Raw genomic sequence first — 17,408 nt, forward strand, 5'->3', positions numbered from 1 at the left:
GATTGTTGTTTGTACAGCATTTTAATTATGATCTATTACCAAAGAACACTGGAATATTCAAAAGGATTTATGGCACATTAGTGTTTTGGAAAGAGCACAGGCTTCCACAGCAGAATAAGACTCAAATCTGGACTCACACTTAGCCAGTGTGATCTTGAGAAACTTACTTTAGCTGTTCCTCAAAATAGGTATTATTTTGATAGTTAAAAAGATAATTGGGCTTCCCTGGTGGTGCAGTGGTTGGGAGTCCTCCTGCCGATGCAGGGAACACGGGTTTGTGCCCCGGTCCGGGAAGATCCCACATCCCAGCTGATCCCGCGGAGCAGCTGGGCCCGTGAGCCATGGCCACTGAGCCTGCGCGTCCGGAGCCTGTGCTCCACAACGGGAGAGGCCACAACAGTGAGAGGCCCGCATACCGCAAAAAAAAAAAAAAAAAAAAAAAAAAGTTAATGAATGCATATAAAATACCTAACAGAGTAATAAGTATTTAATGAATGATATTGTCTGCTGCTATTGCAGTGGTTATTCCTTAGTAAAAATATCTAGGCAAAACTTTCATTTAGAACCAGAGTGCTTAACTTGGTTGTACCTTCTTAAACACATCTCACCTTAGCCTTAAGACTAATTAGTCTGAGCAAGCTTGTTCTTTATAAAACTGTCTTAGTTAAGTGTTTGTCTCTTGATCACTAAAAATGTAGAAGGTTGAAAATCCTCAACTTACAGGATACCATGCTGTCAATATGCTTTGTCTGTTTTAAATAGTGCAGGATGGGCTTTCTACATACAAACTATGGAATACATCAGTTATAGCTCTCACTGGCCTGTAATATAGATAGATATTATTTATCTATTTTAGAAGTTGGTCAAAGAAAAGGAAATTAACTCTCCCAGCTTATAAAAGAATCTTTTGAACCTCTGTGCTTGTTTCTCTTCAGAGATGGTTAATCCCTAATATTAGACTAGAGTTGTATCCATTATATGTATACTTTGGCCTAGGATACTGGACTTAAATACTTTAAGAAAACCGTGTGACTTTACTGAACTGAATTAGCTTCACCCATGGCGTTCCCTAAAGAGTGAAGTACACTGACTAGATTATTGTTAATAGAGTTAATGACTTCTATTTATAACATTTGTAAAAGTGTTTGAATTCCTAATTTACTTTAGAGTTTATATACCTCGAAGAGTTTTTAGTTTCCTTTGCCAACAATCTGTTGTGTGAGTTTTAGTAACTTAAGCCAGTGGCTTAGGGAAGATACTCAGTCCATCTGACGTTTACTGCAGCACTTCTCTAATTATCTCTAGGCATACCTTTAGGTATGTTAAACTTCAGTATCTAGATATGTTACTGTTAATAATCCTTAATTAAGATCACTACAAATGCATGTTAGTTGGGATTTCTTTGCATCCTTGGTAATAATAAATTGGATATAAGATTTGGTTTTTATAAGAAGGCAGATTAATGGTTTAATTAATAGAAAATTTTAAATCAGGTTGTTACTTTGACACAATTTTTACTAACTAAGTGCTCTATACCTTGTTTATGATTGGAAGAATTGATAACAGATTTGTATTTTGTTTATTAGGTTGTCTGTCAGGGACCTACTAAACCACGCATTTTTTGCTGAAGATACAGGGCTAAGGGTGGAGTTAGCGGAGGAAGATGATTGCTCAAATTCATCTCTGGCTTTAAGGCTCTGGGTTGAAGACCCTAAAAAATTGAAAGGCAAGCATAAAGACAATGAAGCTATTGAATTCAGTTTCAATTTAGAAACAGATACACCTGAGGAAGTAGCATATGAAATGGTAAGTGAATCCTACCACTGGCTTCCCCTCCCCTTATAGTATCAGGGTTGATTCCTTTCTCCTTCTGATTGCTTTCTTTCCTCTCATTTTCTTTATTTAAATTGTAATTTTATTGTGAAATATATCTCTACAACAGAGTATATTAAATTTGTATGTACAGTATAAAAAGAATAGTAAAACTCTACTTTTGTTAAGAAATAGAACACTACTGGAACTTTAGAAGCTACCTGTGTGCCCCTCCCCCACTTGCGTTCCTCTCCCTCATTACCACAGGTCATATCTACCCTGACTTTTGTGTTACTCATTCCTTTGCTTTTCATTATAGTTTACCTAAATAATATATATTATTTTGTTTTGAAAACCAGAGTGGCAAACACACACCTAGCTGGTTACTGAAGTTACTGTTAGGTGAAGATGCCCAGGAAGGGATAAGCTGAACAGTCTCTCGGTCATAGTCAGGCTTCAGCTTCCCTAAGAGTTTATGAGAGCCGAGTCTAGGGAGGTCATCAGGGTGAGGTCACATGTGAGTCCAGGGAAACACACATGGCTCACCACAGTTAGGGTACCAGAGGGCTGTTGTACAGACCAGAAAAATTAGTTGTCTGGTAACAATATGCTTTGACGGGGAGTGGGCCCCTCTGACTTCTCTACTTCTCATCTCCCCATGACCCGCTCCCCCTGCAAGAGTAGAAGACAGCAGATAACTTCTGTTGGGTGGAATGTATGTGCATGCCCGATCCAGGCTGTGCAGTACTTGGAGGGAGGGTGTGCATGAGCTTCAGCAGCATGTGGTCAAATTAGCAAAGTCCAGATACTTTGAGCCAGGCTCACCTGGGCATTCTGTCCTCAGGTTTAAAAGGAGTATGGGGGCTTCCCTTGTGGCTCAGTGGTTAAGAATCCACCTGCCAATGCAGGGGACACGGGTTTGAGCCCTGGGCCGGGAAGATTCCACATGCCGCGGGGCAACTAAGCCCGTGTGCCATCACTACTGAGCCTGCACTCTAGACCCCGCGAGCCACAACTACTGAAGTTCGTGTGCCTAGAGTCTATGCTCTGCAACAAGAGAAGCCACTGCAATGAGAAGCCCATGCACTGCAACAAAGACCCAACGCAGCCAAAAATAAATAAATTAAAATAAATAAATAAAAGGAGTATGGGACATTGACAGTGGGTATCTTGGAGATGATAGCCTTTAACATGCCTATCTTTCTAGTCACATGGTTCTAATCTAGAATGATTGTCTTGGACATCTGCTACATAACTATCATACTGATCTTTCTTTTTACTATCATTCTAGACTTCTCTGCCTCTCTCCTGTATTGGAATTCATGTGTCCTAAATCCCATGTCTTTCTCTTTCTTTGCTTACCTTTTGTTTTAGTGGCTCACTTCCTCTGCCAACTTCTTAAGAAAGGGTATATGGGAGGTAAATTCTTTGAGACTTGCATGTATTAAAAACATCTTTATTCTGTCTTCATATTTGGCTGGCTAAGTCATTTTAGGTTGGCAATTAAAAAAATTTAAAGTCATTGCTCCATGATATTCTAGCTTTCAGTATTGATATTGAGAAATACAAAGATGTTCTGTTTTCTGGATCTTTTGCATGTGATCCATTTTTTCCTCTCTGGAAGCTTGTAATATCTTCTCTTTCTTCTCAGGATTATAAATTTTCACAGTGTGTCTTGGTTGGGGTCTGTTTTCATCCACTGTGTTGGATACTCAGTGGACTCATATCCTTTAGTTTCTGGAAAATTTCTTAAAAGTATTTTATTGTTGAGTTCTTACCCTTTGTTTTCTCTTTGTTTTCTCTTTCTAGAACTGCTATTATTTGGATGTTTGGCCTCTTGGACTGTTTCTCCAATGTTCTTTTCTATTTTCTATCTTTTTGTCTTTTTATTCTCCTTTCTGGAAGACATTGTCAACTTTATTTTCTAACTCTTCCATTGAGTTTTTCGTCTCTACTATCTTGTTTTTAATTTCAAGAGTTCCTTTTCATTTTTTTTTTTTTGGTCTGTTCCTTTTTTAGAGTAAACGTCTTGTTCTTTGTTTTGTGGATGCGATATTATGGCACCTCTCTGTAATTTTAGTGAAGAGAGTGTTTTTGACACTTTTTTTCCTCCCTGCATAGTATCTTTTCTCCAAGTTGCTGGGGTTTTTTGTTGGTTTTGTGCTCCATCTTCTTGTTAGAGGCTTTTCTCATATTTCTGGTTATTCTTGGCTGGCTGCTCATGATCAATAGTAGGAGACTATTAGTTTTCTATTGCTGTATAGCAAGTTACCACAGATTTAGTGGGCTAAAACAACACCCTTTTATTATTTCAGTTCCGTGGGTCAGAAGTCCTGGTAGGCTTTACTGGATTCTCTGCTTAGAGTCTCACAGGCTGAAATCAAGGTTTGGTGGCCTGGACTCTTAGCTGGAGGCTCTGGGAGAGAATCTGCTTTTGGGCTCAACCAGGTTGTTGACAGAGTTTAGTTCCATGCAGTTGTAAGACTAAGGTCTTCATTTCCTTTCTGGCTGTTAGCTGGGGGTCACTCTCAGCTCCTAGGGACTGTTCTTCAGTCCTTTCACATGCCCCCACTCCATCTTCAAAGTCAGGAATGGCAAGTTTAATCCTTCACTAGCTGGTAAAAGGCTCACCCAGATCTTTCTGTCTTAAGGTCAATTGTGTATAGCTCAATAATGGGAGTGCTATCTCATCATATTCACAGGTTTGAGGATTAGGATGGGACATCTTTGAGGGGCCATGATTTTGCCTATGACAGGGACTAACAAGCTGATTGGATGGTATGATCGCTTATGTCAGACGTGTTAACCTCTACTCTCAAGTATCTAGGTGGGCCAATAATTGGGGAATCTTTGACATAAATAGTTGTGGGTCTTTCTTCTTGGATTGGCCAGATTCTCCAGAGAAGCATCTTTCAATATCCTGCCTGGAGGGTAAGGATCTGGTTACTGATATTTTGGTAGCCAAGTGGGGAAGAGGGCTGGGGGTTTCTGTGTATGGCGTTCAGCATGCATATGGTCCATTTAATCTTCTTGTTTTTGTTATGGTAGCCATACCCTCAACTGTGCCTGGTGTTCCCTAGTCCAGATATGATCCTCTTTTACCCTCTCCAGAGAACAAAATTACAGACTTCTCGGGTAGGGAAGAAGCAATCACCCAAAGGTGTGGACTGGAGGGTGGAGCACAGGGACCTAATACCTAACTACTTCTCAAAACCCTTTCACTTAGTCTTCCTTATTTTAGTCATCTCTTTTGACTTTACCCAGTTCTGTAAGTACCTGGTACTGCCAGTTCCTGTGTGTTACGAGTATTATTCAGTATAAATGGGAATGATTTTCAGCTTTCCCTGGTTCACTTTTTCAGGTCCACTAAGTCAGTTATTATCTGTTTGTTTTCCACATCCCCAAATGTCCAAAACATTGTCTGTTGTTGCTGTTGCCTTTATTCTTTCTATTCTTGTGAGTTTATGACTTAAAAATCCATTTACTCTGGGAGTGTTTTTTGAACTTTGGGAGGGAGTGAAATTAAATATATGGATTCCATCTAACATTTTAATCATTTTTCAACTACGATGAAATTTCCCCGAGTCTGCAGACCCCCATGATATGCTTTAAAAAACAGATTGTAGGACTGAGAATAATATGCCATGGCACCTCCTCAAGTCATTATCTCTGTTACTCAGCCCTGTTCCTTTCAGACAATAAGCCCTTAACTTCTGTCACTCTTCTAACACCTAGTAAGATATAGCACTTTGCCATAAGCATACTTCCTCTGCCTAGAGTGTTGATCTCTGAACTTCATCTACCTCTCCCTCAATAGCCTGCAAGTTCCTTGTTTTGTTTTAATCCAGGTCAGACTTTACCTTCCTCTGTGATACTTTCTCTGCTTTCACCAGAGAGGCTTGTGCTCCTTTAGGGCTTTTGCAGCAGCTCATTTCTACCTTTTATTTCACTTTATGTTTTTTTAAAATTTTTATTTACTTTATTTATTTATTTTTGGCTGTGTTGGGTCTTCGTTGCCGTGCACGGGCTTTCTCTAGTTGCGGCCAGCGGGGGCTACTCTTCGTTGCGGTGCATGGGCTTCTCATTGCGGTGGCTTCTCTTGTTGCGGAGCACGGGCTCTAGGTGCTCAGGCTTCAGTAGTTGTGGCACGTGGGCTCAGTAGTTGTGGCTCACGGGCTCTAGAGTGCAGGCTCAGTAGTTGTGGTGCACGGACTTAGTTGCTCCGAGGCATGTGGGATCTTCCCGCACCAGGGCTCAAACCCATGTCCCCTGCCTTGGCAGGCAGATTCTTAACCACTGCGCCACCAGGGAAGCCCCTTATATTGTTTTTATCCTTCTCTCACCACCAGCTTGTGTGTGCATATAGGACAAAGGACCAGCTTAGGCACTTATATGTCTCCAGAGCCCAATACTGAGCACATTGTAGACACTTACTGTTGTTGAATGAGGAAACCTTTTTAATGTTTCACAAAACTTAATGGCAGTCATAAATTACCTGTAATAAGACTGCATGTACTGAAATACCAAGCTATTTGTTTGTTTTTGTTTAAAGCCAGAATTATTTCAACAATGCTTGGTAATAGTGTTGCTTTTCTTACTAAAGGCTCTGGCATTTATGCATGTCTGATTAAGAAAGAACATAGAAACAAATTAACTGTTATTTAATAGCATTTGGAATTTGGGGGCAGAAAATAACTCTGCTAGTAAAAAGTAAAAGTAAAAATCTTAAAGATGTGGTTTGCTTATTATGTTTTGTTTGTAGGTCAAGTCAGGATTCTTCCATGAAAGTGATTCCAAAGCTGTTGCTAAGTCCATTAGAGACCGGGTGGCCCTGATAAAGAAGACAAGGGAGAAGAAGCCAGCTGGCTGTTTGGAAGAACGCAGAGACTCCCAGTGCAAGTCTGTGGGGAATGTACTCCCTCAGCCCCAAAATACAGCTTTGCCCCCTCCTCCTGCTCAGCACAGCGGGGCTGAATGTGAAGAAACTGAAGTTGATCAACATGTGCGACAACAGCTTCTGCAAAGAAAACCACAATGGCATTGCTCCTCTGTTACAAGTAACACAGTTATAATTTATAAAAGGAAATGTGTAATTGTATTCCCTTATCTTTAAATAGTACTTTTGTATGTTTCAAAGCATTTTGTTATCTATCATTTCATTAATCCTTTTACAAAATCCCTGAAATAGGCAAGGCAGATAGTTTCCTTATTTTAAAATTAAGAAACTGTCCTGCTAAGTGACTTGTCCAAGGTACTAGTTGAATAAGGATTATAATCTTTTTACCATTTTTAAGGGTCTCATGGTAAATCCTTTAGTAAAGAAGATATGCAACTAAAGATAGAATTTATTCTTCAAGAGGGAATTTTCTAGACTTTAAGAACTTTTGTATTTTAGACCCAAGTATAAAATTAACACAGTTTCTCTAATATTTCTGCTGTAACGCATTCTCTTCTCTAGAAGGACACAGTATTTTCGTAGTCATAACCAGTTGTTCCATAAAGGCAGTATTATTTTCTAGCCAGATTCTAGGAGAATGAGAATATGCTACCTAGATTTTACTGAAATCCTAATGGCAAACAAAGATTAGTTAGGATATGCATGAAATGGCCAGCAAATCGAGTTGACTTTTATGTGATTCTTTGTAGTTTTGCTTTACTAAGAATATTTTAGTTATACCACAGTATCAACATGGAGAGTTTACATGATGGTTTTTTATTAATTCTGCAGTGTACATATTTTATTTGAAGCTGTTTAAGGTTGTCAGAGTAAAAAAGAAAAAAATTAAAGAAACACTTACCATTTCCTGTGCTATTTGGACCTTGTGTTTCAAGTTTTTCCCTTCTACCTATCACTTGTTTTCTTTGCCATAGGTGACAGTTTGTCTGAGGCAGGAGCTGGATCAGTTATACATTCAGAAACTTCAAATCAGCCCAGTATAGCCTACTCCTCAGACCAGATGATGGGCTCTCAAATGGTTTCTAACAACCCACAGGCTGAAATAAATGTTCCAGGGAAAATTTATCCATCCCAGCAGCTAGTGGGACATCACCAGCAGATTTCAGGGGTGAGGTGAAGTTTTAAATATATTTTAAATATATAATCAGTATATTTACTGTAAATGGGAGAGTTTATCTTTAATTTTTTTTTTAACAGTTGCAGAAGCAGCCAAAGCTGACTCAGCCCCAAATTTTGCCTTTGCTTCAAGGTCAGTCCACTGTTCTGCCTGTACATGTCCTTGGACCTCCGCTTGTCTCACAACTCCAGTTTTTGCCATTAAGTGTCCCAAAGGTCTCACAGGTAAAGGTAAGATACATTTTAGAGGCTCCGTATTCACTTAAACTTATTTAACACTGCCTAGGTTTTCTGACAGGCAAAGGCTCTCTTTCATAAATTCATCCTAGTTTATATAAAAGTCACTGAAAGCAAAAAGTTGTTTATACTTTCCTTCACTTAAGACATTCTTCTTGAGGATGTGTCTAACATTGTGTAACTAGAATCTTGAGACACTGCTTGTATAATTGGAAGAGAAACTGAGAACTCCATATACGGATAAAAAAGTTTATTTAGGGGACTTCCCTGGTGGTGCAGTGGTTAAGAATCCACCTGCCAGGGCTTCCCTGGTGGCACAGTGGTTAAGAATCCTCCTGCCAATGCAGGGAACACAGGTTCGAGCCCTGGTCCAGGAAGATCCCACATGCCGTGGAGCAACTAAGCCCATGTGCCACAACTACTGAGCCTGTGCTCTAGAGCCCACGAGCCACAACTACTGAGCTTGCGCACCACAGCTACTGAAGCCCATGCGCCTGGAGCCTGTGCTTCACAACAAGAGAAGCCACTGCACTGAGAAGCCCATATACCGCAACGAAGAGTAGCCCCCGCTTGCCGCAGCTAGAGAAAAGCCTGCACGCAGCAACAAAGACCCAATGCAGCCAAAGATAAAGTAAATTTAAAAAAAAAGAAAAAAAATAATCCGCCTGCCAATGCAGGAGACATGGGTTAGAGCCCTGGTCTGGGAAGATCCCACATGCCGCGGAGCACCTAAGCCCATGCGCCACAACTACTGAGCCTGTGCTCTAGAGCCCACGCACCCGTGCACCTAGAGCCCGTGCTCTCCAACAAGAGAAGCCACTGCAATGAGAAGCCCGTGCGTCGCAACGAAGAGTAGCCCCCACTCACCGCAACTAGAGAAAAGCCCACACGCAGCAACAAAGACCCGACACAGCCAAACATAAATAAATAAATTTAAAAAAAATTATTTAGGACTCAGATCCCTTTTTATGGTTTGTTTTTTGTATTGGACTTTTCCAGCCTGGTTTGAATGTAGAGGGATGTCTTTGGTAGTTAAGTAGAAATAGTATTTCATAGACTCTTATAATTTTAAGCACTTTCATCTAAATTCTTGACTCTTTTGGTTCACGTTTATTTCTGTAGGAGAAATAAGTGTTTTTGTCATTTAGACTCTCAAAGTCAATGGTACTCATTTCTGACAACGAGTACACAGTCTTTGTGAGAGTTCATATATCAAGACTATATCCTGGTTTCCTAGGTTATGGACTCTGGATACATGGTTGGGCTTTTCTTTGTTATCCCATTTTCTTTCCTCAACCCTACCATCCCCTGTGTGTCTCTTCTCTCTTTGGGAATGAGTTGGTCTGAGCTCCTAGGCATTCTCTGTATGTGATTTAGTTAGCAGCTGGTGATCTGTTGCTTTTAAGAGATTGGTATATAGTCATAGTTCATCAACAAACTTTTAATGACCATCATCTCTGGGGATATAAAATGAGATAAAATATGGTCCTTGCCCTGAAGAACTCACAGACTTGTAGGGGAAAACATACATGTACTTGACAAATGCCAGATGCATTTAAAATCTGCTGGGGGTATATTTAATCTGATATGGTTGACAGTGCATGGTGTTTGGCTAGTATTTGTAGCTTATATGGTATATGTTCATACTTGAGCTTATGTTGTGGTTGGATTTATCTCTTTTTAAGACTATAATGCGAAGTGTGTTGGATGGATGCTTAAATTAACTTAGGTTCAACCACGTAAATATACAGGCATGTGTATTTTGAAATGTGTTTCCAAAATTTTTAAAAGAAGTTTAAAAACTTTATGAAAGTGTTATTTACCTATTTAAAATAAAGCCTATAAAGTTATAAAGAAGACAGTGAAAATCACCTACTATCTCTCCAGCTAGAAATAAATTATTGTTTACATTTGGTGGTAGAGACTCTAGATTTGTCTTTTTTTTCTATGTATACATATATAACTTTGTTTATACATACATATGTATATCACATACATACTATTTTGTAGCCTGCCTTTTTCACCTAATATATAGAATCCACATAAGCAAGCACTTTAACCAGTGGGGGTCTTTTTATGAATGTGGTGGTTCAAGTTCTAGGAATTATTACAGCCAGCCTATATGTATTCAGCCAACTCACTCCTCTCCTCTTGAGAGAGCTTCTCTGTTCCCTTTAACTATGATATTGAAATCCTTTTGAACTTCCACTGTCTGGTGTGTGAAGGTGTCAGATTCAATTACTCTGAATTTCTGCCAGGGTTTGAATGAATTATATGGCAAGTGCAATAAATGAGAAGCCATGAGCAATATGTTGCCTGGGGACTGGTCTCAGTCCCTTAGTGTATTCAATTAGCATTTACTCATGGTATTAGGATTTTTATGGGACTAATGCTATACCCAGCACCTTTTTGATAACCTTCTGAAAATTTTTTTAAATTTATTTTTGGCTGCTTTGGGTCTTCATTGCTGTGCACGGGCTTTCGCTAGTTGTGGTGAACAGGGGCTACTCTTTGTTATTGTGCGTGGGCTTCTCAATAAGGTGGCTTCTCTTGTTGTGGAGCATGGGCTCCAGGCATGCGGGCTTCAGTAGTTGTGGCACGTGGGCTCTAGAGCACAGGCTCAGTAGTTGTGGCACACGGGCTTAGTTGCTCCATGGCATGTGGGATCTTCCCGGACCAGGGATTGAACCTGTGTCCCCTGCATTGGCAGGTGGATTCTTAACCACTGCACCACCAGGGAAGTCCCTGAAATTTTTACAACATAGCATTATTTTATCTATCATTCTGTCTGGGACCATTAAAATGAGCATGGCATATGCATTTATTTTATTTTTTAATAAAAAAAAGGTTTTTTGGCCTCACTGTGCAGCTTGCAGGATCTTAGTTCCCCAACCTGGGATTGAACCTGGGTCCCTGGCAGTGAGAGCACCAAGCCCTAACCAGTGGACGCCAGGGAATTCCCATGGTATATGCATTTATAATTTGAATTTTCCTTGCACCAGCATTAGGAACTATAGCTGACCTTTGGAGCAGATGGACAAATTTCAGCTCAACCTATGACTTTAGACTTGTCAGTTACTGGAGTTCCACAACCAGTCTTTTCTGTAGTTTCTCCTCAGATATTGCTTGCTTCACAAATGACTTCCCAGGATCCAACAGTTGGTCTTCAACTTGAGCCTGACCCTAGAAATGGGAATCAGGCATTAACCAAATTACCAAATGCCAATCAAATTCCTAGTTTCTTGTTAGTTAATCACCCTCAAGCTTTGTTGAATCATTCTTTTGCCCAACATGTGAGCAGTGCACAGAATGCTGCTGGTACAGCTCAGCTCCCTTCTAATTCCATTGGGGGGCATTCGGGAGCCCATCACCCTTCTCACAAAAGATACATTCAATATCCCAGCCATACTCAGTGATACATCAGGAGTCTATAATTCCCGGTTCTTCAGCGCCACAAAGCCAGACTGTGCGTTTGAAGAAGCCTTGTTTCCAAGCCTCTATTCAGCAGTAGCCATTAATTTTACAACCTAAGATTATGGCATCACCACAGAAAAATGTTCAGCAGGATTGTACTATGAAAATCTGAAACTCATGTAAGTCAGCAGCAGTCAAAGGGTAGTACTGAAAGTGTGATTCAGTCCCTGGAACAGCCATTTTATTCTGTTCAACACACTTATTCAGGACCACCTGCAGAACTGCCATCTTTCCCATTGAAGGCTCCTGAGTAGCTGCCCTTTGTGATACTTCCCCAGGAATAAGCTTCTTACCCATCACAGCCACTTACCCAATGAAGGCTCCAACACAGCCTGTTTATTCACTGCCAGCCCCAGAGCATCCTCTTTACACTGTACAACCACTGATATCACAGCCAACCTATTCTATACATGCTTCTTCTTATCCAGTCCCACCTGTGGCACAGCCCTCTTATTTGGTCCCGGCCTAGGGGCAGCCTGTTTATACAGTGCAACCTCTGGTTCGGTCACCTTTTCCAGACCAGCCAGGATGTATAATCCAAGCAGCTTACCCTGTGCAACCTGTGGAACAGCCTGCTTACCAGGCACTTGAGTATGTCCCTTATTCAGGACATGCTGTTTATACCATCCAGACAACTGAACAGGCAGCCTTCATAACCCAGCAAGTATACACAGTAAACCCTTCTGATAGCAGGCAAGTACATATTACAAATTCAGCAGATCAGGACTTATACTTAGTACCACTTTATGTAGCACAGACTTCTGAGCAACAAGCCTATTTAACACAACCCAAGGTTCTTCAGCCTTGGAACAAAAGACATAAGACATTTAACATTATTTATCATTAACCTTAGATACACAAACACATTCTATTGAGCCTTTATTTAATGTGCAGAATTCAGCATTTCTATCCTAAGCAGATGTCAGTTTTGGGTACCAGCAGCTAAAAGCCCAGTCAGTGTTACATCTCAGATGGCTGTGGAAGGACAGCTTCAACACCCTGCACAAATGTCCTTCATTCAGCAGGCCTCCTCAGAGGCCCAGATCCAGCCCCCACACTTCTCTGCACAACTTTCCCAATCACATGTAACACCAAGCCAGGTTTCTCACTCAGGTTTCATTCATCATCAGCAGATGACTCATTCATCTCATAGGCAAGCGCAGAAAACCCATCAGTTGTCTACTCAAGAAGGTCCCATAAATCAACAGCAGTCTTTATATAGCCAACATGCTGCTTTCCAGCAGCAGGTACCTCATTCACAGGCAACTAACCACATTCAGCCATTACAGGTATTCCAAAGGCCATTACAAACATGGTCCAGATTACACCTCCTTTGCAAGAACAGTTGCAACTAGCGGCAATGGAACAATATGTAATACAGCCTTTAGAGCAGCCTCAAGTGCTTCAGGCATTAGACAGCAGTCAAACCTTTCCCCTGCAATGAAACCTAGCACAGCACCAGCCAGCATGCATTCAGCAGCAGTCTTCTGTCCAGCCACAGTGGCAGTCATCTTCTAGCTTAGCGCTTGTTTGTGGGTCATCAGAAACACAATTACAACACCAGACCCTCATCCAAGCTCTGGGATAGCCCTTACAAATCAGCCATCTTCTGTTCATCTGTCGCCACTTAGTATTCCAGTACAGGCTTCTACTGCCTCTCAGAGCATTTCTGTGTTACAGACACAGCAGTATTTGCAAGGCCAAGAAATTCCAAAGGTAAATCCTGCTGGGGGGAAAATATAGATGATTGTGAATTTTCTGTAATGTTCAAGGGTCAAGGAGATAGTGAGCTATAGTAGAAATGGCACCAGACTGGAAGTCACAGTCCTTGTTCCTGCCTTTTTTCCTTACTCACTGGGTAGCTTTGATTCGAGTCTTTTTGGAGTTTCCTCATCTGTAAAGTGAAGGGGTAGACTGGATGATGCTAACAAAAAATATTTGAACACCTACTTGGGATGTATCAGTGAATAAAAGACAAAAATCCCTTCTGTCATTGAGTTTTGTTGCCTAATGTGGGTAGACTGTCACTAACCATAATAGTATAAAAAGTAAATTATATAATACAGTACAGGGAGATTGGGGGAAATGTGGAGCAGGGTAAGGAGGAAAGTGGGTTGCAATTCTAAATAAGGTGGAGATCAGGGTAGGCCTCATTGAGAAGGTTGACAATTGAGCACACACTTGAAGGAGATGAGAGAGTCCATAGCACACATTTCAGGTAGAGGGAATAACCAGTGCAAGGGCTTTGAGGGAGGAGTGGGTCTGGGATGTTCGAAGAACAGCAAGAAGGCCTGTTAGTCCTAGTATGTTACAAGCCTATGGCTATCTTATTGTTCTACATTTATAATAAAGCATTTGCCTTTATGAGATGATAATAGTGAACACTATTGAGTGATTCTTAGGTGCTAAATACTATTCTAATGGCTTTATGTGCACTGTCCTCACAACAACCCTATGAATAGTAGCTGTCATTAGGGGTAACTGAGGTTCAGAGAGGTTAAATAACTTACCCAGTGTCATACGGGAGGGCCAGGATTTGAACCCAGACTACCTGGCTGCAGAGGTTGTGCCCTTAATCATTATACACCATTCGTCCTCTTTGTAAGATAGCTATCCTCCCTGCCAAAATTTGAGAAAAAGAGCATGATGACTTCAGTGAGATATAATTAACTCAGGGGATTGATTGAATTAATTAAAGGAAGGAACTGAGAATCCAGTTTATTTTTTTTCTCTTCTGTTCTGCTTCAGGTATCTCTAAAGACTCTGAATTTATTGGGTTTTGCTAATAAAATGTATGAGGTCCTTAGATAATAGGTGTGCTATGCGGGAAGAGTATTTTAGTGGTGATATTACTATTCCAAACAGCTATGATCTCAAGTATTGTGTTTTATAAAATTCCCTCTTCATCAAGGGCATAAATTATAATGAATTCTGATGTGTGCACTCTGACTTCTAACAGGAATGATCAAGGATTAATAAAGATCTTTAGAGTTGAAGTTTCTTCAGACAAAGCATGCTATTAGGGATTTATTTCTTTAGAATAAATTTCTTAACAAGGTATTTCAGAATGGAATGTTCATTTCTGTGGGCAAGTGTTGTATACTTTCCTTTCCTAATTAAAAAAATTTCCCCCAACATTTTTTATGGCTGAGTAATATTCCATTGTATATCTATACCACATTTTCTTTTATTATTATTATTATTTTTTTAAACATCTTTATTGGAGTATAATTGCTTTACAATGGTGTGTTAGTTTCTGCTTTATAACAAAGTGAATCAGCTATACATATACACATAACCCCATATCTCCTCCCTCTTGCGTCTCCCTCCCACCCTCCCTATCCCACCCCTCTAGGTGGTCACAAAGCACCGAGCTGATCTCCCTGTGCTACGCAGCTGCTTCCCACTAGCTATCTATTTTACATTTGGTAGTGTATATATGTCCATGCCACTCTCTCACTTCGTCCCAGCTTACCCTTCCCCCTCCCCGTGTCCTCAAGTCCATTCTCTACATTGGCATCTTTATTCCTGTTGTGCAGCTAGGTTCTTCAGAACCATTTTTTTTCTTTTAGATTCCATATATATGTATTAGCATACGGTATTTGTTTTTCTCCTTCTGACTTACTTCACTCTGTATGACAGACTCTAGGTCCATCCACCTCACTACAAATAACTCAATTTCGTTTCTTTTTATGGCTGAGTAATATTCCATTGTATATATGTGCCACATCTTCTTTATCCATTCATCTGTTGATGGACACTTAGGTTGCTTCCATGTCCTGGCTATTGTAAATAGAGCTGCAGTGAACATTGTGGTACATGACTCTTTCTGAATTATGGTTTTCTCAGGGCATATGCCCAGTAGTTTCCCCCAACATTTTATTAAGAAAAATTTCAAAGTTACAGAAAAGTTGATAAAAAATAAGTGAACACCCATATACCTACCAACTAGATTCTGCAGTTAACTTCTGCTGTATTTGCTCTATCACATATCTATCCACCCCTTTATCCATTTATTAGTCCATCTTATTTTTCTGGTCATTTCAAAATTAAAGTTGCTGATATTAGTACACTTCATCCATTAACACTTAAGCATGCATATCATTGACTAGAACTCAGTATTTGTTTATATATTTTTTTAGTTTAAATTTATGTTCTGTAAAATGCACAGATCATAATTCAGTGAGTTTTGACAAATGCTTACACCTGTGTAACCCAAACCATTATCAAAATATAAAACAGATGTTGGCAAAGGTCTAGATAGTAACTATTTTAGGATTTGTGGGCTATGTAGTCTCTGTTGCATTTACTCAACTCTGCTATTGCATGCATGAAAACAGCCATAGACAATATGTAAAATATTTGGCATGGCTGTGTTCCAATACAACTTTATTCACAAAAATGGTTGGTGCACCAGATTTGGCCCGTAGGCTCTAGCTTGCCCACATAATAAAGAATATTGCCATTACTACAGAAAGTTCCTTCATGCCCCTTCCCAGTCAGTGCCCCCCCACCCCACCAGAGTTGACCACTGTTGATTTTTTTCACCATAGATTAATTTATCCTGTTCTATGTTTTTTTAATTTTTATTTATTTGTTTATTTTTGGCTGCATGCTGTACAGCTTGTGGGATCTTAGTTCCCCAACCAGGGATTGAACCCAGGCCCTTGGCAGTGAAAGCTTGGAGTCCTAACCACTGGACAACCACGGATAAACATAGAGAAAGAGAGAGAGAGAGAGCAACCACTAAGTAAACTTACAGCCCAATATACTCAAAACAGTATACATAAAACAAGAAGGAATCTTAAAAAATTTGCAAGTAACCCACAGGAAGGCAAGAAAAGAGAAACAGAGGAAAGACAACCATAGGGAAAAAGCAAATACTAAAATGGCAGACTCGGGACTTCCCTGGTGGTCCAGTGGTTATGAATCCACCTTCCAATGCAGGAGACACAGGTTCCATCCCTGGTCAGGGAACTAAGATCCCACATGTGGCAGGGCAACTAGAGGGCCCACGCACCCAGGAGCTGGCACACCACAACTAGAGAAGCCCGCACACCACAACAAAAGATCCTGTGTGCCGCAACTAAGACCCAACACAACCAAAAATAAAATAAATAAATATTTTTAAAAAATAAAATGGCAGACTTAAGTCCTAAGACTTAAGTGCTATGCTGCTGCTTCCCACCAGCCAACTATTTTATGTTCGGTAGTATATATATGTTGTCTTGATCATATTTAAATCTTCTATTTTAGTAGGCACTTGCCCTGATAAGTTTAGCCTGTAGATTCTATCCTACTTTTGCGAGCTGTATGTAGTTCCAATGATAATTTAGTTTTCTGAACTCTTGTAATGCTATTCTGGTCTGCTTGGTCTTCTGGCTCTGTTCGAGCTCTTGCTGGGTTTCCATCGGTGCTACCTGCAGGAGTGGAAGGTGCTTCTTTGGGCTACCAAGTGTTAGATTTGGGGAGTGGAGGATACTGGACCCATAGGACAGAGAGCATTTTCCCTGGCCTCTTTCCTGGCCATCTGATGCTGGTACCCTTAATACTCGATCTCTGCCAGTGCCACTGGGGTACGGAAATACTTACCTGGCCACTGTTTACTGCTGAGTAGAAGGTCAGGAGTTGTGGGGTCTGCATGGCTCTCTGCCATTGGGTAGAGGGCTGAGACATAATGCTCTCAGTTGCCTTCTGCCATTGGGTGAAGGGTCAGGAGACTCATGGCCTGGATCTTTTTCTGTTGTGTGGTGAAGCACCAGGAGCTTCTTGGGTCTTGAAGCCTCTATACTACCAGTCACCTTCCTCTGTC

The 17,408-nt window shown here is 40.5% G+C and overlaps 1 protein-coding gene across 2 annotated transcripts in view; it reads left to right on the plus strand.

Annotated features, from left to right (window-relative positions):
- The window catches only part of WNK3 (WNK lysine deficient protein kinase 3), a 148,034-nt gene that overhangs the window by 38,352 nt on the left and 92,274 nt on the right, over nt 1–17,408 (plus strand). For both annotated transcript variants that reach the window (XM_060002198.1, XM_060002199.1), the window contains exons 6-9: nt 1,587–1,806; nt 6,575–6,869; nt 7,684–7,877; nt 7,967–8,116. In XM_060002198.1, coding sequence (XP_059858181.1) covers nt 1,587–1,806; nt 6,575–6,869; nt 7,684–7,877; nt 7,967–8,116 — 859 coding nt within the window. The remainder of the gene's footprint in view (nt 1–1,586; nt 1,807–6,574; nt 6,870–7,683; nt 7,878–7,966; nt 8,117–17,408) is intronic.

The sequence above is a fragment of the Delphinus delphis genome, chromosome X, assembly GCF_949987515.2.
Source record: "Delphinus delphis chromosome X, mDelDel1.2, whole genome shotgun sequence".
Taxonomy (NCBI): domain Eukaryota; kingdom Metazoa; phylum Chordata; class Mammalia; order Artiodactyla; family Delphinidae; genus Delphinus; species Delphinus delphis.